The sequence below is a fragment of the Macrobrachium nipponense genome, chromosome 39 (genome assembly GCF_015104395.2).
Source record: "Macrobrachium nipponense isolate FS-2020 chromosome 39, ASM1510439v2, whole genome shotgun sequence".
Taxonomy (NCBI): domain Eukaryota; kingdom Metazoa; phylum Arthropoda; class Malacostraca; order Decapoda; family Palaemonidae; genus Macrobrachium; species Macrobrachium nipponense.
The window spans coordinates 17,288,592-17,312,591 of record NC_061099.1 but is presented as its reverse complement, the minus strand read 5'-3'; the positions used below and the strand labels follow the sequence as shown (position 1 = coordinate 17,312,591).

Here is a 24,000-nt window from a genome sequence, read left to right as displayed (position 1 = left end):
TACGAAGCAGAAACGTGGAAGTGACGTCAAAAGGCCCCGTGATGGTGATGGTCGTACTGTATCCCCTTGTGTGAATCCGCATCTCTCTCTCTCTCTCTCTCTCTTCACACAACTAAGAGCAGATAGGTCCGACAATGATGACGGTCGTAGTGTGTCCCCTTGTGGGAATCAAGTTCTCATTTCTTTAGTAGGAATCAGCATCACAACTCTCTCTCTCTCTCTCTCTCTCCACAAAACTAAAAGTCACAAGGCCCCATAATGACGAGGGTCTTAGTGTCTCCCCTTGTGGGAATCACCATCTCTCTCTCTCTCTCTCTGTCTCTCTCTCTCCACAAAACTAAAAGTCAAAAAGGCCCCGTAATGACGAAGGTCGTAGTGTCTCCCCTTGTGGGAATCACCATCTCTCTCTCTCTCGTCCTCTTAGTGCTAGTGCTGCTGCTATAAACAAATGATTGAGGCGGCACTACAAAGGGGCACGAATGAAACACCTACTTTAATCTAACTAGATCTGTGTCATCCTGCTGCTCTCTGACGACCAGGCCCCGAATGCCAAAGGCGACCACAGCAGCAGCAGCCAGCTCTTGTTGTTACTTGCTGTTGTTTTGGTTGCTGTTGTTGTACTTTTCGCCTACTTTTTCTAGGGAGGGGGAGGCGGAGAGGGAGGGGGAGGGGGAGATGGGGAAGGCGTGTTTTTTTTTTTTCTTTTTCTCTCGTGGTGTGTGGGAAACAAACCTCGTGTTTTTTTGCTTAGTTTTTTTTTTTTTTTTACTTTTATTCTTCAGCATCTCTAATGCCTCTCAAGGGTGTGGACTGTGTATTGGGTGGTTGGTTAGTGGTTTGAGAGAGAGAGAGAGAGAGAGAGAGAGAGAGAGAGAGAGAGAGAATAATTCTTCTCAGTTCACTGGAGAGACAGAGAAAGAGAATCATTCTTCCCAATTCACTGGAAAGAAAGAGAGAGAGAGAGAGAGAATCATTCTTCCCAATTCACTGAGAGAGAGAGAGAGAGAGAGAGAGAGAGAGAGAGAGAGAGAGAGAGAGAGAGAGTGGGTTTGGTCCAGCCCAGCCCCCGCCAAAAAGCCCCAAAAGGGATGAAAATAAGGGCGCCGCCGATCGGAATGCCTCCCTAAGGCCTTTCGGGGCAGGGGGTATGTATGTGTATATTATACATACATACCCAGTTGGCGCCGTCCTGGGGCGGCGCCATCGACCACAGCTTCACAGCAGCATCCCAGCCACCAGCGAGATGAGATGAATGATGCTCTCAATCTCTCTCTCTCTCTCAACCTCTTCTCTCTCTCTCTCTCTCTAAAAAAAAAAAAGATATAGAAAGTGCTTGTGAATAAGATTTTTATTCTGAAATATTGTACCAGCTTCTATATTTTTTTTTATAAAGTCTCTCTCTCTCTCTCTCTCTCAACCTTGTTTCATCCCGCAAGATGAGAAGAACTGTCCTCTCTCTCTCTCTCTCTCATCCCTTCTCTTGTTAGCACCGGGACACTGTGTCATGAAGATGATATATATAATGTTACTGATAATGATAATGAGGATGATGTAGAGTTTTTTTTTAAGCCACTCACTTCCTTTGGGGGTAACTAACGGGCCCCGGGCTAAGAAATCGTCTTCCGGTCGTGCATAACGAGGTTTGTGTACGTACGCACGGACCGGATCTCCACGGGGGTTGTTTGTATTTGTTCGTGCGTACATAGACGTGACTTCTGTATGTGTGTGCGTATGAGCGTATTAACTCCATGTAAAAACAACCCAATACAACTTGTATTGCAGTTAGGGGAGAGAGAGAGAGTGTGCGTTCACGTGTAAGCACCAGTTCTCCACAGGGGCCGAATGTACGTATTTTACGCAACGTAGGCAGGAGGTCCTCCATATTTGTGCGTATATATATAAATATATAGATATATATATACTATATATATATATATATATAATATAATATATATATATATATATATATATATATATAATGACATGTTGCGTTCGTATACGCCCTTACGAAGCGTATGTGATTGCCCCAAAGCGCAAGCACGCTTGCGTATATACACGCGTATGCTCTCTCCATGATGTACTTAAGATTACTATAGTATGTGACTTATCACTAACTTTATATATAATTTATTAAAGGATTATTTAATACAAGGCGTGATCCTACCCCCAACTTACTCGATACGTGTGCTAAAATCTACAGTTACATAGAGCGTTGTTTCACCAACGAAAATTAAAATAAATACTCTATATTTTATTAGAAATCATTTTTCCGTACTATTAATCAATCCCATTATTTATTCTTTACAATTTCATTCTAATAAATATATCACAAATATCCCATCCTAAAATTCCTGTATCTTCAACTGAACGCGGAACACATTTTCCAGACCTTTTTGGGCTCTTTCAAAGGGATTTTCCTACATCCCCAACAGAGCAACAACAGCAAGAACAACAACAATAAATTAATAGTGTGTAGTCTTACTCCTCGAGTAAGCGAAAAATCCTATAAGGCCTAATAAGGGTGAAATTATCGCTATTATTATATTTCAGTATTAATATTCCTCTGCAGGAAAGCCTAACGTCCCCCTGGTGGACAACAATAAATAAAGTCAAAAGATACTAATTACAAAGTTTCTGTTCCATATACAATATGGTTAAGAATACTAATAAATCATTAAACTACATCATGATTAAAATTGGCCATTTTCCTGATTTCTGAAATTGATGACTTGTCTAGTACGGGAACAGACGTGAAAGTTGGACAGTACCTTCCAGAAGAAATATGCATATGAGAGAGAGAGGAGAGAGAGAGAGAGAGAGAGAGAGAGAGAGAGACCGAGGAAAAACCTATCTGACATGTTCACTACAAGAATAGCTGTGAAGTGTTACACCGCAATTTCAGGATAATTTGTATATATGTATGCCTGCATGCATGTATGTATGTGTTGAGAGAGAGAGAGAGAGAGAGAGGAGAGAGAGAGAGAGAGAGAGAGAATGTATAAATAGTTCCAATTAGCTGAAAGAAGGAAAACACAAACGCCCCAAAAATAATATATCGTACAGTGCACAAAACAAGCGTCAAAAATATTAAACAAAAACAAAAAAGGACAAACGAACAACACTGTCGGTTTACTATTAAAGACACACACACATAAACACACAGTTACAGTGTTCGCCCCCCCCCAACCCCCCCCCCCCCCCCCCACCCCCACCCCGCAACAACCCCAAAATAACGCGACCTCGAACTGAAACCCAGCAATCATTAAAAAACAAAACACGCGATCAGATGCGACAAACACGAAAGTGTCGCGTTACGCTGTTTGTGTTTTCTTGTCGTTTTGCGGGAGCGTGTTTGCGTCCATTCATAAACTACGACCTTCTTCCTTTGATCTGCCGCCGCCTATGCCGGGGCAAAGGCTAAAACGGTCGCCAAGGTCACCTTTCCAAACACTGACCCTATGCTTGAATTTCAATGAAAACATACATACATACATACACACAAGTGGTAGTTCCAATGCTTTATGCAGGACGAAACTCACTGGGTGCTCTTTCATATATATAAAGATACATTCAGGCTACCTCCTGCTCTCCTGCTCTCTCGTCTCAGTTTCAGACGACCTAGGCAATTTTGAGATACAAAACACAAATTTCGCAATAATGATTATCAATATCACTTCTCGAAGGCTAAAAACACCGTCATTTTGAACACTTTTGGAGGGCGATGTGTCAAGCAGACGGCTCCAGGAAGTTATACGTATATATACCCCGCCCATGGAAGGGGGGTGGGCGAATAGGCCTTTAACGAACCGCCCTGTTTACCTTTCACGGATATTCTTGATAAATGAGACTCCCATAGGCCTTCACTATTCATATCCCCTTCATGATCATCAATCAGCGGATTAGAAGATGATGATGATGCTGATAGCGGTGGTGATAGTGATCAAGGTGGTGAGGTCAAAACACATGATGAGTGACAGAGAGAGCTAGACCGATCAAAATAACAAATGGCGTCCGAGGCAAATTCATGGTAATACAGAGAGAGAGAGAGAGAGAGAGAGAGAGAGAAGAGAGAGAGAGAGAGCAGATTTACTGCGCAGGTCTTCACTGGAATACACATCGCCTTTTCTCTCTCTCTCTCTCTCTCTCTCTCTCTCTCTCTCTCTCTCTCTCTTCAATCATCATTTTTTCTGTCAGTCCGCAGAAGACATGGGCTGAATAACATTCTACCCATTACGCAGCGTGAGAGCCAGTGAATGGGCAAGTGTGGGATGGAGTGGGCATGCCCAATGCCACTACGATAAAAATGATTTTAAAAAATCATACGCACGAGAGAGAGAGAAGAGAGAGAGAGAGAGAGAGCTTAGCTTAATAATTTGAACTTGCCAGGTCAGTATAATGAATGAAAGTCTACAGTACAATGAATTAAAGTAAATATTACAATGAATGAAAGTCCACAGTACAATGAATTAAAGTACACATTACAATGAATGAAAGTCCACAGTACAATGAATTAAAGTACACATTACAGTGGATGAAAGTCCACATTACAATGAATGAAAGTCCACATTACAATGAATGAAAGTTCACAGTACAATGAATGTAAGTCCACAATACAATGAATGAAAATCCATAGTACAACGAATTAAAGTCCACAGTACAATGAATGAGAGTCACCAGTACAGTGAATTATAGTCCATAATACAATGAATTAAAGTTCCCATTACAATGATTGTTAGCCCACAATACAAAGAATTAAAATCCACAGTACAAAGAACTCAAGTCCTCAGTATAATGAATTTTAAAATTATAAGGACAATTCAAAGCACATCTCCTTCCTTAAAGATCCTACAATATCCTGTAATAACCGACGTATCCTTTATCACACACCCACAGGAGGATGGTACTGCTTTGACCGAAAGAGCTGCGAACAGCGTTGGCACGGCCTCAAACCCCTGATGACCTCGCGAGGATGGCCACCCACCCGTCAAGTCGGGGGAATTCTTTCGCCTGACCCGAAGGTCAATCCTCACTGGTGGGAGGCCAATCACGTGTGAGTATTGTTTCGAGAAGAAAGTGTCTCATTTCTTCAGATATTATTGTTTCTAGAATCGACTTCTTACTTCTCCAACTTGTGTAGTTTCTAAATTCCAAAGAGTATTGTTTCTAGAATCAACTTCTTACTCCTTCAACTGGTATTGTTTCTAAATTCCAAAGAGTATCGTCTCAAGAATCAACTTCTTCCTCCTTCAACTGGTATTGTTTCTAAATTCCAAAGAGTATTGTCTCAAGAATCAACTTCTTACTCCTTCTACTGGTATCGTCTCAAGAATCAACTTCTTCCTCCTTCAACTTGTGTTGTTTCTAAATTCCAAAGAGTACTGCCTCAAGAATCGAGTTCTTACTCCTTCAACTGGTATTGTTTCGAAATCCAATTGTTTCAAGAATCAACTTCTAAGTTTCCCCCCGCCGTCCGAAATAAGATATTAATCTTATCCTTGATTTTGCAAGTTTTCTAGATATTAACTTCCTAATAAAATCGATTAAGAAAAGTGATGGCCGCTCTCCAAATCTAGTCTTGATTTATATATTTGCAAATTGTCCTCTGGACAGCCATTTAACTTGATTTCCTTCGTTTAAATGACCGTTTTTAATATTGTTTACACTATGTTCTTGAACTTCTTCACTCCAATTTCGGTGGGAAAAAGAGAACACCATTCTTGAGATACGACACAACTTGGGTTATTGGGATATCAGGGCTGTTCAAAAGGATTTCACATCAAAATGCTATGAATTTGAGTTCAGTTGAAGTAATGAAAATATTATAGATGAAGGGACTTGTGTCCAGAACTGCAGATTTAATCTATCTAGTATTTCAGTAATAATAATGATATAACAATAATAATAATAATAATAATAATAATAATAATAATAATAATAATTTGGGTTCAACTGAAGTAATAAAAGCCATTATAGCCGAAGGAACTTGGTGTCTAGACCTGTAAATTTAATATATCTAATAATAATAATAATAATATTTTAGATACACCACCCTCTCAACGAATCCTTCTCTTCTCCTGATAGATCGTAATTGTCACTAACCGGATCCCAATAGGACTGACAGCGTTTTTATTTATTTATTTTTTTCCATCGCAGGTTCGTCCCCTACTGCTCTTCAGACTCTTGGTCAGGGACGAGATACTCCGCAGAGAGCGCCGGCGGCTTCTCCTTCATGGGAAGCGTCATCATAGAGAAACGTCATCCAGGCCGTGGTCAGACTGAATCTGACCCACGGTCATAAATTGATCTTGGCTGGAAGCAGGTACGATCAAGATGCACTCACTCCAGGAACGTCCAGGTTCCCTGCTGCGGGACAAACAACAACTACGGGAAACAGTCACATTCAGGGGAAACTTTGGAAACTTTTTATATTCCAGGAACGTCCAGGGTTTGAAATGCTGGGACACAATGACTGGAAACAGTCACGTTCAAGGGGAAACTTTTTATATTCCATTCCCGGAACGTCCCAGGGTTTCCGGCTGGGACTACCAATGCTGGATGCAGTCGCATTCAGGGGAAACTTTTTATATTCCAGGAACGTCCAGGTTCCTGCTGGGACACAATACTGGAACAGTCACATTCACTGGAAACTTTTTATCTCCAGGAACGTCCAGGTTCCTGCTGGGACACAATACTGGAACAGTCACATTCAGGGGAAACTTTTTATATTCCAGGAACGTCCAGGTTCCTGCTGGGACACAATACTGGAACAGTCACATTCAGGGGAAACTTTTTATACTCCAGGAACGTCCAGGTTCCTGTTGGGACACAATACTGGAACAGTCACATTCAGGGGAAACTTTTTATATTCCAGGAACGTCCAGGTTCCTGCTGGGACACACAATACTGGAACAGTCACATTCAGGGGAAACTTTTTATACTCCAGGAACGTCCAGGTTCCTGTTGGGACACAATACTGGAACAGTCACATTTCAGGGGAAAACTTTTTATATTCCAGGAACGTCCAGGTTCCTGCTGGGACAACACAATACTGGAACAGTCACTTTCAGGGGAAACTTTTTTATACCTCGGGAGCCTCCAGGTCCCAGGGACACACAGTACTGGAACACTCAAAGGCACGGAACACTTTTTATACTCCAGAGACGTCCAACTTCCTAGGACATACAGTACTGGAACATTCCCATTCAGGGAAAATTTTTTATACTCCAGAAACTTCCAGGTCCCAGGGACACACAATACTGGAATACTCACTGACAGGGAAATCTTTTTATACTCAGGAAACATCCAGGTTCCAATACTAACGGGCAGGGAACACTTTTTATACTCCAGGGACCTCCAGGTTCCAGGGACCGGAGGTGCTGGAATACTCATAGTCAGGGAACACTTTATACTCCAGGAAACGACCAGGTTCCTAAGACAACACAACACTGGAATACTCACAGACAGGGAACGCATTTTATATTCCAGAAAAGTCCAGATCTATAATGGTTTCTAAAACCCACTAAGTTCATTCTATTCTGTGATTTCAAATCAATTTCCCAGAATAAGTTGACTTACATATAATTCCGTTACTCTAAAGGCATAGCAGCTGACACTAGCTCGTTAACTACTTCCAAATCACCTTTCCAAACAAAATCAACCACGAAATCAGTTTTGTTAAAGTAGTAAGCCTACATGAATTAATTCACTGATGTAAATTATTCATCTCTTAGGCTCATAAATGTATCCGTGACGTCAAGGAGAGTCTCAACTATCGGTTCCCACTTAAATATTTCATTCCGGATCGGAAATTAGACTCAACAGCTAAGAGTCAGTTTAGTTAATCACATTCTAAACTTTAGAGCAGAGCCCCCCTCTCATCTCTTAGGCCCATAAATGCATCTTTGACGTCAAAGAACACCTCTAAACCATCGTTTCCCACTACAAAATTTCATTCCCAGTCGAAAATTAGACTAAACAAGTAAAGTTCGCAATCAGTTTTCTATACAGCATAGAATCAAGGCAGTCGGTCCTGAATCAAGGCCATCGAAAATAGACCTATTTATCGACGGCCACGATTATGGCTAATTTTAACCTTCAATAAAATCGAAACTACTGAGGCTAGAGGGTTGCAATTTGGTATGTTTGATGATTGGAGGGTGGATGATCAACGTTCCAATTTGCAGCCCTCTAGCCTCAGTAGTTTTTAGTACTATCTGAAGGCGGACAAAAAACTAAAAAACTAATTTTTTGTTTTCAAACCAGCGCTGGCGGAGTGGGAGCCATGGTGAATGTCGACCGCGTCTCTCAACAACTACTAGACCAAGGGATCGAGGCCGAGGTTCGAGCCGTCTCCGACTCCGGTTGGTTCTTGGATAACGAACCCTTCGCGCCCTTGGAGTGCCTCAACGCCCACAGCTGCCCGCCCGCCCTGGAGGCTATCAGGAGAGGCCAGAAGCTCTGGCAAGGGCGGATACCCACCAGCTGCCTTCAAGAATATCCGCAGCATCCGTGGTACTGCTACTTCGGGTATAGGGCATATCCTACCATGAAGTGTAAGTATCCTACCCAGATTGGAAACCCCTTTGTGCCTCATCCAGACAGAGAGAGAAGAGTAGAGAGAGGAGGAGGAGAGAGAGAAGAGAGAGAGAGAGAATGCGATCGTTCCAATGATAACATTCTATTCCGTCACATTTATTTATTTATCAGCTTTTCCTGTAACTTGGCTCTCTTCTGTAGGCTGAAATTACTTCCCCTCCCTGGGAGCCCTCTTAAGTTTATGCAACATTATTATTATTATTATTATTATTATTTTTTTTTTTTTTTTTTTTTTTTTTTTTTTTGCTCTATCACAGTCCTCCAATTCGACTGGGTGGTATTTATAGTGTGGGGTTCCGGGTTGCATCCTGCCTCCTTAGGAGTCCATCACTTTTCTTACTATGTGCGCCGTTTCTAGGATCACACTCTTCTGCATGAGTCCTGGAGCTACTTCAGCCTCTAGTTTTTCTAGATTCCTTTTCAGGGATCTTGGGATCGTGCCTAGTGCTCCTATGATTATGGGTACGATTTCCACTGGCATATCCCATATCCTTCTTATTTCTATTTTCAGATCTTGATACTTATCCATCCCCTCTCTTTCTCTTCAACTCTGGTGTCCCATGGTATTGCGACATCAATGAGTGATACTTTCTTCTTTACTTTGTCAATCAACGTCACGTCTGGTCTATTTGCACGTATCACCCTATCCGTTCTGATACCATAGTCTCAGAGGATCTTTGCCTGATCGTTTTCTATCACTCCCTCTGGTTGGTGCTCGTACCACTTATTACTGCAAGGTAGCTGATGTTTCTTGCACAGGCTCCAGTGGAGGGCTTTTGCCACTGAATCATGCCTCTTTTTGTACTGGTTCTGTGCATGTGCCGGGCATTCGCTTGCTATGTGGTTTATGGTTTCATTTTTCGTATTGCACTTCCTACATATGGGAGAGATGTTATTTCCGTCTATCGTTCTTTGAATATATCTGGTTCTTAGGGCCTGATCTTGTGCCGCTGTTATCATTCCTTCAGTTTCCTTCTTTAGCTCTCCCCTTTGTAGCCATTGCCATGTGTCATCGCTGGCTAGTTCTTTAGTCTGTCTCATGTATTGTCCGTGCATTGGTTTGTTGTGCCAGTCGTCTGTTCTGTCTGTCATTCTCCTGTCTCTGTATATCTCTGGATCTTCGTCTACTTTTATTAGTCCTTCTTCCCATGCACTCTTTAGCCACTCGTCTTCACTGGTTTTCAGCTATTGCCCCAGTGCTCTGTTTTCGATGTTGACGCAGTCCTCTATACTTAGTAGTCCTCTCCCTCTTTCCTTTCATGTTATGTATAGTCTGTCCGTATTTGCTCTTGGGTGTAGTGCTTTGTGTATTGTCATATGTTTCCTGGTTTTCTTATCTATGCTGCGGAGTTCTGCCTTCGTCCATTCCACTATTCCTGCGCTGTATCTGATTACTGGCACTGCCCCTGTGTTTATGGCTTTTATCATATTTCCGGCGTTGAGTTTTGACTTGAGTATCGCCTTGAGTCTCTGCATATATTCTTTCCTGATCGTGTCCTTCATCTCTTGGTGTTTTATATCCCCTCTTTCCATTATTCCCAGGTATTTGTATCCCGTCTCATCTAAGTGTTTGATGTTGCTCCCATCTGGTAGCTTTATCCCTTCAGTTCTCGTTACTTTGCCTTTTTGTATGTTGACTAAGGCGCATTTTTCTATTCCAAACTCCATCCTGATGTCCCCAGACACAATCCTTACAGTCTGGATTAGGGTATCTATTTCCTTGATGCTCTCACCATACAGCTTGATGTCGTCCATGAACATCAGATGGTTGATTCTGTTGCCTATTTTCTTGAGTTGGTACCCGGCATCCATCTTCTGTAGTTCTTTTATTATTATTATTATTATTATTATTATTATTATTATTATTATTATTATTATTATAAACCCTATTCATACGGAACAAGCCCACCACAGGGGCCCCCGAATTAAAATCCCGGAAACAACCAAAGAATATTACGTTCACTTGAAAGAAGTAAACAAAAGGTAACAGAAAATGCAGAAAGAAGAGATCAGTCATTAGAAAAGATGAATTAACAAACTAATAAACAAATAGATAAAAATGTAAGTAAATCATAAAAACTTCTTCAGGGTAGTAACGCGCCGGATCTTCGCAAGATGTAAAGATTAAAGATTGATCAAACAAGGGACAGCTTTAAAAATAATGCGTATTTCTTTTTTGGTTCCAGCTCCGCTCTTCGTCTTCCAATGGGTGTTTGACGAGGCTCAGATGACAGCTGACAACGTTGGAAAGCCTATTTCGAAGGAACAGTGGGACTACATACACGGCATCGGAGAGAGGCTTCGAAAAACGTTCGAAAACGTCACGTAAGTTGACCCAGAGTCAAAATAAAAACGTTTGCAGCTCTCTCGTGATGTTCAAGTGATGCAAATTATCGTTATATCTTGTGTACTGGGTGGTCGAATTAAAAGTTAATGCCGTCCTCCATTTAATCATTTTTGTTGTGCAGTTTTAGCTATGGAGTAAAATACTTTACTCATTCACTAATATTTTCAGAGGATCATTTTGAAAGAATATGTTCATACACACGTGATATATATATATATATATATATATATATATTATATATATATATATATATATATAATATATATATATATATATCTATATATATATATAATATATATAGATATATATAATTATAATAATATATATAATATATAATATTATTATATGTATGAATAACTTGATCTCGAAATATATAAAACATGATGCTATGTATAAATAAAGGTAATGCCACGGAGAAAAATGAAAAAGCGAGAACTGCCGAGATCTTTCGGTCGTAACGGCCCTTTACTATAGGAAAGACTTGCCTACAGTAAAGGGTTGTTAAGACCAAAAGATCTCGGCAGTTCTCGCTTTTTCATTTTCCTCCGTGGCATTACCTTTGTATATATATATACAAATTCTTCTGTTAAAACAGGTTATGTCTCAAGTATAAAGGCCCATTAAAACACTCTGGTTTAAAGCTAAGGACCATGTTTCGGTGGACTGACTTCCATCCTTATTAAGCAATGATAAGGGTGGAAGTAAGTCCACCGAAATATATCCTTAGCTTTAAACCAGAGTGTTTTAATGGGCATTTTATACTTGAGTACATACATACATACATACATATATATATATATATATATATATAGATATAATATATTATATATATATATGTGTGTGTGTGTGTGTGTGTGTGTGTGTGTGTGTGTGTATAAAACAGGTCACTCCAAGGCCCATTCTCTGTAATAATAAAAAATGAACCCACAGAACAAAAGCAATTGCCCATAATATCAGATACTTCATTTATGTATCTTCACAGAAGTCTCATTTGCTGCACGTCGACCCTTCTACACATATTGCAATTCTTACTTATACCTTTCTCCGCTTATGGACACTTTTAGGCTGCACCTGCTGTCCTTCACTACCACCAATGAACGCTATCATCAGCAAACTCACTCTGCGTAATCCTTTTCTTAACCCACAACCTTACACTTCCATCTAAATAGCCCTGGGGACCTAAATCTCACTTGTTCTCTTTAGAATCTTTCCCTCAACCACAGAAGCCTTGCACAACCCGGTCAGTTAATTGATTAGACTATCTCAACACAAACGAAACGTCTTACTTGTAATCCCACGAACTACTTGAGCCTTTTAGCATTCACTCATTCAAATGTACGTCAAAGTCTCCCAATATTCCATTATTTAGGTAAATCTGTAAATTAAATCTGACTTACAAAGCACCGACACAAGTTTGGGGATTGACACAATAATGTTGTAGAACTTTCACACTGGATACATTCACCTACACTCAACAGTTAAATCAATGAGCTTGGCAGTGACTTGTTACTGAATGCAGCCGAACATTCACCTTTGCTCAATTAAATATCAACCATAGCAGTGACTTTTTATTGACTACTACTTAAGATTCAGCAAGCCTTTTGCTTGCATGGGCTCTTGCTCTTCAGCAGCCCATAAAACCACTTTTGTTGATGCAGTCGAATATTCACGATCACTCAATTAAATGACAAGCCTAGCATTGGCTTGTATTGAATGTGGTTGAACATTTCGCAACTGCAAAATTAAATGACAAGCCTAGCAGTGCCTTGTTATCGAATGGAGCAGACCTTTAGCATCTACATGTAATCTTCCACCAACTGGAATTTAAAATCAATCTTCTAACCTGTACAGGGCTCTGTTCGCCCCATCCTGCATTTCGCACACTGTCCTCACCAAGAAGGACTGGACCAACATCAAGATAGGCGACGTGTCTCTACCTCAGGCTCTCAACTGCTGGGACGCCGCGTCGACAACAACCCTGAACGCTTTGTTTCACCAGAGGGAGAACAGGACCTCTGGACTGTCCCAGACCTCATCCTCCTCATCTTCAACAACGTCCAAACACAACAAAGTGCGACACCACAACGGAGGCAGCAGTAGTAGCAGTAGCAGTAGGAATCGTCAACGCCAACATCGTCAGAAGAGAACGCCCGGAAAAGCCAGGGGAGGGGCGGTAGGAAAGCCCGACCGCGGGACTCCTCAGCAGAGGAGCACCGGTCCCAAAGACACCAGAATGGCAGGGTTAGGAGCAGGGTGGGGGGTGGGGGGCAAGACTGAAAGAGCCCGCGCAGAAAAGACCAAACGAGTGCTGGTGGTGTTGGTGTTGGTGGTGAGAGTTTCAATGTGAATCTAAGAAGTGACAGAGTACAAAGTAGCCATTTAGATCTTGTTCGCGGTGCTGCTGACAGCAGTGACTCAAGAAACGACAGTGCTGGCGGCCGTGTCAGGGAAGGTGCCCTAGTGATAACTGCGAACATTACCGTCATAGACCCGGGCAGCACGCGAGCCAAGTTAGCACAGACACTCGACAGTGCCAACTACCATCCTCAGGGATTAAGTGGACCTAATGTCCCCCACGGGGATATGTTAGCGGATTCCCCCAGGGAGAGTGCGGGTGTCCCCTCGAAAAACTATAACAAAATAGAGTCGAACGCCATTGAGACTCCTCAGGGTAGATATTCAGAAGGGGGATAACCATAGACAACAACCAAAGACAGGAGACGGAGGTGACAACAAAGAAGAAGAAGGAGGAGAAGACAGGAGTACCAGACGTCGTAACCGCAAGAAGAAGAAGAGGAAGAAGAAGAGGGGAAGAGGGAAGGAGAAGAAACGGAAGAAGAAGAGGCGGGAGCGCAGGAAAAAGCAAAAAGAGAGGAGGAGAAAGCAGAAGGAGAAGAGGAACAAGAAACGAACGCGTCTAAAAGGTAACAATCAAAAACAAAACGGACCTCTTTTATCCCTGAGCGTTTTGTAGTCTTCAGTAAACAATTCGGGGACCAAGTCTTGAACATCCTTGTAAATATCTGTAAATAGATTATTTATAAATCCGTCTTAAGACTTATCCATTTGGCATTAAAAGTAAGTTTAAATTTAAGTGCCATCAACTTTAATAAATTTGTATGCCCCTTTTCTCTTAAATCTAAGTCATATATACGTGAATCTTTCTTGATTTAAGTCATAAATGAATCTTTCTTGAGTCAAAACAGTCATACACGTACGAATCATTAGTAATATCAGCCTTAAATTTGTGTGAAACTTTCTTAATATCAGCCATCAATTTGTATGAATCTTTCTTAACCTTAGTGTATGAATCTTTCTTAATCTGTCGTAAATATATGAATCTTTCTTAATAACAGTCATGATATGCATGATTCTTTCGTCTATGAAGTGACTATAATATATTCTGTTTAGTGACTGTGCACTTCCTCGTACCTCTTAATTCATAGCGATGCACTTCTGGATTTTCCCTCTACTACAGTCACTTTAACTTTTTCAACTTCACTATAAGACTGTTATGTTTTTCACTCAAATATTACTGAACTTCAAAACAAACCTCTAACAAATTCCCTAAAAATCACCTACACCTGCCTGCATGTCATTAGATAAAGAAGCTAAGTTTGGACAATAATAAGAATAATAATAATAATAATAATAATAATAATAATAATAAGAATAATAATAATAATAATAATAATAATGATAATAATCATAATAATAATAATAATAATAATAAATAATAATAATAATAATAATAATATAATAATATAATAAATTAAATTTCTCTAAATAACCAGCTTTTTACTGGCAATACGACTGGAACAAACAACTTTGAAATATTGGTAAAACTGAACAAAAGTTGGGTCATATCTTTTGGATTATTATTCAAGACAAATGTTCCTACATGTGTCAACAAAATCAACTAACTGAACTTTTAAATGTGTCACTACCACCACTCTGAGAGGGCCCTTAAAAAGGACAAATTTGCTCAAAATTTAAAATTGGTTTAAATCTTCAGTTTCTTTAAGCTACTGGACCTAGATGTCACTAATGTTGAAATTTCATCCGAAGTACATCTGAGTTTAACCAGACCACTGAGATGATTAACAGCCCTCTTGGGGCTGACCCGAAGGCTTAGATTTTTATTGACGTGTTTAGGAACCAATTGGATACTTAGCGACGGGATCTACAGATCTTATTGTGGGATCCGAACCACATTATATCGAGAAAGGAATTGCTAATCACCAGAAATAAATTCCTCTTGTTCCGCACTGGCAGCAGTGGGAAGCGAACTCGGGCTACCGGATTGATAGGCGAGCACGCAACCCACTCGTCCACTGATGAACTATTATCACCCAAAAATGGACCTACATCAGTTTCACTACCTCTTTCCAGCACATTTTGCAGATTTGATTCGTAGGCTATTTTGTAGGGTTCAAAGACAGAAAGTCTATTATTACACAGACAAATAAATTATTAATTCACTTATTTTAACTAATATTATCATATATACACGAATCTCTCTATCTGCAAATAATAATAATAATGATAATCTTCTAAAAATCTGTAACCTCCCTTTCTGTAGAAATAATGTAATACTTCCCACTGTAACAGAGCAAATTATACAGACATGTAAATCACAGGAATACCAATCAAATGTCTGGCTTTGCAACTTTCTTGTTGCACTAATGTTAAATAAATATAAATTAAATAAAAGAATCTAAGGTACAGTATAACAATTAACATTTTCTGTAAATATTGCTTTATAAATTCTCTTACACAAATTATTTCTACAACGACAACATAGGCCTTAAACAGCAAATTAAGAATATGACTTAACAACGATGCCTTTCATTTACAAAGGCTGAATTCTAGGTCCACTATTTGGTTTACTTATTAATTATTTAAACATCAACTTTTCCTTTTTTTAGAAGTTCTCTAAAGTATTAGAATTACTTGTCTTCTTGCAGAATCCACTGTAAAGTTTCTCTTCTTAACCTTCAGGGGGTTGTCTTATTCAGACAACGTTTGCAATAAGCAAATGCTTCAGAAAGCAACACCAACACACGTTTGAGCTAGGCCTACATTCACTTGCAGACTCCTAGTTACAAATACTTTGGTCATTTTTAAAAGGAAATTTGAAAGTAAAAATAAACATACAAATTCTATTAAAAGATAAAACAATACAAAAACAACTTCTAAAACTCATGAACAAGGTCCAGTGTAAATAACTCGAGGTATATTTATTTCCCAGGCGTTACGAAAACCAAAGAAACCCAGGGTGGTAGAGACAGGAGAAGCCTTCTACCACCTCCACCTGCTCCTTCTTCTTCTTCTTCTTCAGAGCAGTCCTCCGATACCGATGCTCTTCTCCTCCACCACCAGCCTGTCTCCTCCTCATCTCCTCTGTCCAGCAGCACTAGTACTACTACTACTACCACTTTTCCACTTTCTGCCATGCCTGAGTACCCCAATAACGCTTTCTCTACGACAAAACGCACAGTCCAGCCCAATTCTCCTGATTCTTCTCTATCTTCTTCCAACACCACCACCACCACCACCAGTCTTGTCTCTACCATTGTACCCTCCTCCTCCCTCACAACACAATCAGGGTCGCTGGAAATGGGGGAGGATGCCATGGTGCCAAAACTAAACGATGCCTACTCTGCAGACCTGTGCCCAGCCCATACTCTGCACTTGACAGATAACTGCGCCTGGCCCCACTGCAACTATGCCTGCCCGAAGCTGCTCAATCCTTTCACAGGTAACTGAGGGGATTTCTTTAATATCACTTTTAAGTCATTAAAGGTTAAAGTTTACGTGATAAACACCGATACTTCTATGAAACAGCTTAATTAAGTAACTATCAAAACTTGGAGTAATTAAAAGGGTTAAATTCACGGGATAACTAATATTTTGGCCAAATACTGGAACTATCATAACTTACAAGGTGCCAGACATGACTTGTTAAATATCACTGGAAATTATTAGAAGAGGTTAATTTACTAAAGATGACTCATTAGATATACACTTTAAAAACATTACATAGTTTAAATTAACTTAGTTAAAACTATTTCTACCAAATAATGGAAGTTGGTCATTATCTATACTTGTAGTGCTGTTTGAATATCACTTAAATAATTAAAGAATTAAATTTACGTGACTGAATTTGGCATTTCCGCCTAGTAATGGAACTTAGTAACTTTCTAAACTTCACCTATAAAATACTCTTTTTTTTTTTTTTCATCTGTCCATCCGCCTGTGGTGTTTTTGCATGGTAACACTGCGTCCCGGGCTTTCGATAGTTATGCTATTTGTAAGTTTTAGGTAAATAAAAGGATATCTGGGTGTACATTTGCAACTGAAAAGTGTTTTAATAATTTACAGTATGCGAATTACACCGTTAATATTCGAAATAAGGTTATTATTATTGTTGAATGTAAGCTGAATGTAACTATCTAAAGCCCGGAACGCAGTGTTACCATACGCAAACACCACACACTGGTGGACAGATGGAAAAAAACAGAGTATAGTCTGCGAAGACGAAATATTATGCATCACGGTGTCAGGAATACACGACCATCTTGGAAACTAGCCCCACCTCACAGCTAACGAGTTTTTTTTATCTTTTTTTCAATCCAGGTGAAGAAATGAACTTCCTAGACCTACTGAAGAGTTTCGGTCTAGACATGGCGAGTATAGCAAACGCTCTTGGTATCGATATACACACCCTCAATTCTATGGGCAACGACGAGCTCCTGCTGATTCTTACGCAGTGAAAAGGGATTTACTTCTTTAAAAAAACATATTTCATTGCAGTTCCTGTCTACAACGAGCTTTCGACTAAGGAATCAAACTGTAAAAGCAATGGTTTCCCCACAAGAACTCGAGCAGCTTCTATCCTCATGATTATAAGTCTAATGGATTCTGTTTTTATATACTTCACAAATCAGTTGTATGCTATAAAAACAGCAGTGACCTCTGTATGTAACCTCGTTTCCTGTGACATCACCATACACAAATACATAAGTTTTATACATTACTGTTGGCGAAATATGAAATATTCATAAGAATAGAAGTGTCTCAAGGTAGCATAGATCCACAAGGTGAAATGGGATTAACCACTTGCTTTAGTTCAGTAAATTGACCGAATTTACAAAACATTTTGATTTAACGTAATCTCTAGAGCCTTTAGCATCTACTAGTACAACATCCTAGTAAACTCATCTATTTTAATAATAATTATGTTTAAAAAGATTTTTCCATAAAAAACCAATTTTGAGCTGCTATCTTTAAACGTATTTATGTGAACATCTGTTAAATTCATAATAACAAAAGATTTGTTGATCTCCCAAAGTTTCGTTGGTTTATTTCAAATTACAATTTTGACCACATTAAACAACTAGAGTATAACAAGTTATTATTTTATTAAAAGTATCAAAGTAAATGCATACAAAAAATGGATTCATTTTACTTATACAGCACCAGACAGCAATTAAGTATATCTTTACTAATTCTGTCAATGATCTAAATAACAGTAGATGCATAATTTTTGTCAGGTTAAACCCCCAGTTTACAAATATATCATGCTTCTCAAGTAAAACTATCGTAAAGTAACAATAAAGTAACAAAAATTGCCACGGAACCATTCCACCACTCGCAAAAAAAATGTGAAATTGGCCACCTTACCGAACAGTTTGTGTAAGCGCGTTGTCACTCTTAAATGCTTCCTTCTACCCAGCAAAATGAAACTGAAACTTGACGTGCACTTTTGCATAAGAGTTATAATAGATTATCTCCAACAAAGTACAAATAAGTTATAACTTAATTTCTTAGTCTTGTATCTGCTATGCCAATGTTTACCTTTTATTAAATAGTAGGCCTACGCGTGTGGTGAAGAGCCAAGATGGAAAGTTGATAGACCTATGAAGCTTTCAAGCTTGTGGTGTTTTCTTGGTAATTCGACTTATGTAGGCTGATATGTCTGCGTTATACCACAACTTGACAGCTAATATATTCGACAAAGACTTCCCAGAAAGTATATAACTACTTGGGAGTGATTCATGACAAAAAGACTTAACAGAAAGACCTTCAACTAATCTGAGCATCTAAAAGGGCTTACTTCTCCACACTCTGTCTAGGAACTTACACTTACTTTAAATATCTGTATAAGACATTCATTCGTCTCCATGTACAATCAATTCAGTTATAGTAATCTCCTTAAGGGTAGGTCGAATTTAAATGTAGATCAACTGTAAACTACAAATTGAAGCAATGAACTACCTCGACTAGTCTCCCGCCCACCGTGTTGTCAAGAAGGTATAATTTAACCGTGTGGTGATGTTGACAGCATGTTGACTACAAAATAAAATGGTATATTTGCCTAAAAACTAATAAACTCTTGAATAATGTTAACGGTTCTCCTCATTGTTAGTTAAATAATGTAAATTTATCTGGACTTACATAACAAGCACATGCAAAGTTGACTAAACTACTGATAACAAAGGTAAACAGAGAACCTACAAATTTCAGGTAGGACTAACCGTTACATCAAAGAGTTGCCTTCCAAGTAGTGTTTTACATCTAAAAAACTGTCACCAGTAGCTGAAGCTTTTCACGATGCAAGTAAATTTATTAGAAAGTGCTTCTTTCCTGTAATATTGAAGCCTACTGTAACAATTTCAGTTTACAAACAAAACACGACCTATTGACGGGCCATTGACTACATAAACGTGGTACACATATAATATCTGCCTAATCTCTTAAGTATGTATAAACTCCCATAGTCAAACTCCTTTATATTATATCCCAAAGCGGGTAGTAAACCTCTCCTCTTATCTCACACACTTATTTTTTTAGTAGGCTTACCCTCACCTTTACTTAGACCTATGGTAAAAGATTAAACTAGAAAAACATTCTCAGTTTTCATGTCACAGTGCAAAAACAAAAACAAAAAAAGAAAAAAAAACTTCATCGCCTTTACTTACAAGATAAAGGGGAAATTATTTTAGTATATTAAAGATGTAGTGGAAATTCCAAAGTTTATATAAATGAGAAAAATTAATATTTATGTATATACTATTGTATAAAAATTTTATATTTGTAGGCTGTATAATGTTGTCTCTAGCTTGTAAGATTGTAAGCTTACCGAATCTACCAATCTACCTCAGTTTCAAGTGAATGTTTACGTTTGTAGAGTAACAGAACGGCATTAGCAAATCACACTCAGACAATCCCAAACTTGTTTTATTTAAACCTTTGGCAAATTAGTATCGTGTTTAATAAATGCCCATTCAATCAAATTGTCTGTGGTATAAGCTGAAAATATGGTCTTCATCACACTATAATTATGGTACAATTGCACTAAGCAATATAAAATTTAGGCCAAAGGTCAAGCAAGAGCTGGGACACCTATGAGGTCATTCAGCGTTGGGACCCATAAGTTTATTTAGCACTGGAGGGGTCCAACAGGAGGAAAACCTCTCAGTTGCACTGTGAAACAATTGTTAGGAAGGTAAGATGGAGGAAAGTGAATATGAAAGAAAGTACAGTAAAAGAAATGAAATGGGTAGCAGCTAGGGGCCTAAGGGATGCTGTAAAGAACCTTAAATAACGCCTACACTGCACTGCATGTGATGCACTGATGGCACTAACCTCCTACAAGGGTTGAATCTTTCAAATCTAGGATCAAGGAAATCCTGTGTTAAGTTCTTTTTTTCAGGAATAAATACAGTGTACCGGGACAGGTTGTGCTATGCTAAACAAGAAATGAACATATTTAATTAATTATTGACACATTACAACAAAAATTATAATTCCTTACATAAACACGTTTTGCAAAAAGCATATGCTGCTTTGGTCGGTATGACTAGTTTACCTGCGTGCTAGAAAATTCACCATGGGGTCCTTAAGCTCATTCAATTTGAAATTCCATTTACTTAATCTAACAACAAAATTGAGATTTATTAGCAAGATGAACCAAGTTCAATGGAAAAATGATCTTTACATATATGTTTTTTTTCATTGACCAAATATGCAATATAATGAGATCAACCAGTTTCTCTGTGGTATTTCCAAGATTATATCACTTTCATAATGATACACAATAAGAAAGTACAAAAATTATAGATATTACCTCTTACAGGAAAAAAATATGTTAAATACAGGTTCTTTACTAACAAGGCTAGGTCTCAAACTTGGCAATACACAAAAAGAAGTAACTAAATTGTCCATTCACATTTCAATAAAAATATTGTGAAACGGAATACATGTCACTACTTGGTTGGCAAGAGCAAATGCTTCATTTACACCAGATACAAGAAGGCAGTCAGTGTAGTGCCAATACCAGCATATTACAGCTAGCTTATAGCCTATTTTTTTCTTTGTACAGCCAGCCCTATGGACAGTCAGCTCAGTAGTGTGGTTCAACTATTTAATATACGTAATGATAAAAATCTTAATTGTGCAGTATTTTTATTACCACAAACTACCTGAGTCCCTCCCCAAGCCCAAGGTCAGGAAAGTGCTCTGTACAATGCTGTAGGGGGTTCAGAAGGCGAATACAATAGCTGAAAGCATTTGTATTTTACATGTATGATTTATGGTTCTCTCAGCTGGATCAGGTTAGGATGGGGAGACCCAGTGAGTGTAGGTTCAGCACCTCAGTTAACTAAGTTTTAGGGAAGGGGTAGGAACATGGACCAAGCATTCAGTCTAGGTCTCTCCCAGCCCCCCAAAACCTGTTCCTCGCTTGGGTTTCCCATAATTGCATTTGTTGGATACAGGGGAAGAGTGGACATAAACATAATGGTCAGAAATGCATTAAAAACATGAGAACCAGTGAGAAAAGTTTTTTTTTCTCTCTCTCTGAATAAATCTGTCATCATCCAACACAATACTAGGACAAGTCTCTTCAGGCCTAATTTAATTTTTTTTTTGGCCTATGCCTATGGTAGGATATGCCCTATTGATCAGAACACATTATAAAGAAAGAGTCAACTATACTTTTTTTCCATCTGTCCATCCGACTGTGGTGGTCGCGCATGGTAACACTTCGTCCCGGGCTTTAAATAGTTATGATACGTGTTAGTTTTAGGTAAATAAAAGGATATCTTGGTGTACATTTGCACTGAGTGTTTTTGATAATTTACTGTGTGCGAATTACACCGTTAATATTCGAAATAGGATATTATTTAAAGCCCGGGGCGCAGTGTTACCATGCGCAAACACCACAGGCAGATGGACAGATGGAAAAAAAAAACAGAGTATATAGCTTAAGTTATAATAATAATAATAAAAAAAAAACACTTGTGTCCTTTACACATAGGTCTCAGCTACAAGAATACCAGAAGTCTAGGTTAAGTGTTCATAAATTATTACCTTTATTTGTACCTCCCTTGTCATACCTAATATATAATAAAAATAACCCTTGTATAAGTATAAAAATAACTGAAAAAAACACCATTGTCACACCATTTACCTGCTTTGAAAATCATGCATAGCACAACTGAACAGCAATGGATCAGAATTCAGAATCCTTTCACAATCACACACAGAACAAACAAACACTTTCCAGCAATTACTGTAATGTATTTGTATTACTCTATTGACTCTGCAAGCCACGAAACTTGCCCCAAAGATTTCCAAATGACGTCCTTACTCTTCTTCTGCCGTCACTCGATACATCTTAGGGTCCAAGAGTTCGTCAGTTACACTTTCGATTTTTCTCTAGAAATTTGTTCCTGTATCAGAATTACTTGAAATTCTTAGTGAATGTCTGTTTTTTTATGTTTTCATATGTTTTCGGTTACTGGGATTAATTATTGTATGGTCTTAATTATTATCACTCTTTTAAGATTCTTCTCTCTTATACCTCTCAAACATTTAAATACTGGTTGTCATTTATTACATTTTTACTAGTCAAATACTACCTGTACGCTGCTGTAAAACCTTTCTTAGGATTCTAGGTTACTTTTGTCATTTGCTGTATTTTAAATGTTTGCTGTAAAATGAAAAAACAATAAAAAAACTATTATCACGCTTCCTGGCAGTGGTGAATTACTACTACATTATACTAGGCCTACAACTGACGTACATACTAATCTCATCCTTGTCTTTTTATTGAAAGATTCTAGTTTTCTACTAAAGGCCCTGGCCTGGGGTACAATTATCCAATGCTTTATACAAAATTTAAACGAAAACAAATATTTAAAAACTTGGCTCGTGATTTTCGTGGTCAGCAGTTCTAGATAAGTTAAGCTTTAGACTAATAACACGTTAAACAGCTCAGAGTTACGGCAACAACAACAAATATAAGTTAAAGTGTCAGTAATTATACATTTTTAAAGTAACATCATTTCCTAATTCCTAATAAGCCAATAGGCAACGTTATTAGCAAATATGTTCGTGTTCTTTTGCGATGACGTGCACAGGAAGCACAATATATATATATATATATATATATATATATATATATATATATATAATCCTTAACACAACTAGGAGAGAGATGGATAAGAAATACAATTTGCCCTAGCTAAGAAATTTTAATTATTCTTTAACATATCATGCGCATAATTATCAGGTGAATTTCGAATAGGACTAAATGGAATTTCTCTGGCCTTAAGGACCAAAGAATTTGACAGGATCTGGTTACCATGCATCAAATATTACCTCACCAAAAGCCAGACACCTGAACCTCATAACACGTTTAAACGACTGAATACTCTAAAGGCAACTGTGATCCCTTAACACTTACCAGTATTGCAGAAAATCAGACTAAGTTCATCAAAAACAGTGAAGGTAATCTTGTAAGTAATTAAATTAATCAAAAGGCAATCACTCCATCAACAACTTTAAAAGTCTAAGTATTTCCCTGATTTTCAGAAGTCTAAGTACTTCCCTGGTTCTAAGTCACTTCAAATAAATTGAAGGAAAGCAAATCAATTACCACTCTATGTTTCTACCTAACATAAATATAATCATAATTAAATATACTGGTATAAATGAAAATACTTATAAAAATTTTAAATACAAAAATTTATTATTAAATTCCAAATTTA

General features: G+C 38.4%; 2 protein-coding genes across 2 annotated transcripts in view; one reads left to right on the top strand and one right to left on the bottom strand.

Annotated features, from left to right (window-relative positions):
* LOC135210156 (palmitoleoyl-protein carboxylesterase NOTUM-like) overlaps positions 1–24,000 on the bottom strand; it is an 87,554-nt gene that overhangs the window by 37,092 nt on the left and 26,462 nt on the right. The gene's annotated exons all lie outside the window — the stretch shown is intronic.
* Positions 4,572–20,173, top strand: LOC135209913 (palmitoleoyl-protein carboxylesterase NOTUM-like). The gene is given in 11 exon segments (XM_064242652.1): positions 4,572–4,599; positions 4,843–5,050; positions 6,154–6,253; positions 6,255–6,319; positions 8,263–8,552; positions 10,782–10,920; positions 12,794–13,183; positions 13,297–13,527; positions 13,643–13,866; positions 16,194–16,703; positions 17,582–20,173. Coding segments are annotated over 11 exon segments (2,322 nt in total). The 3' UTR covers positions 17,719–20,173.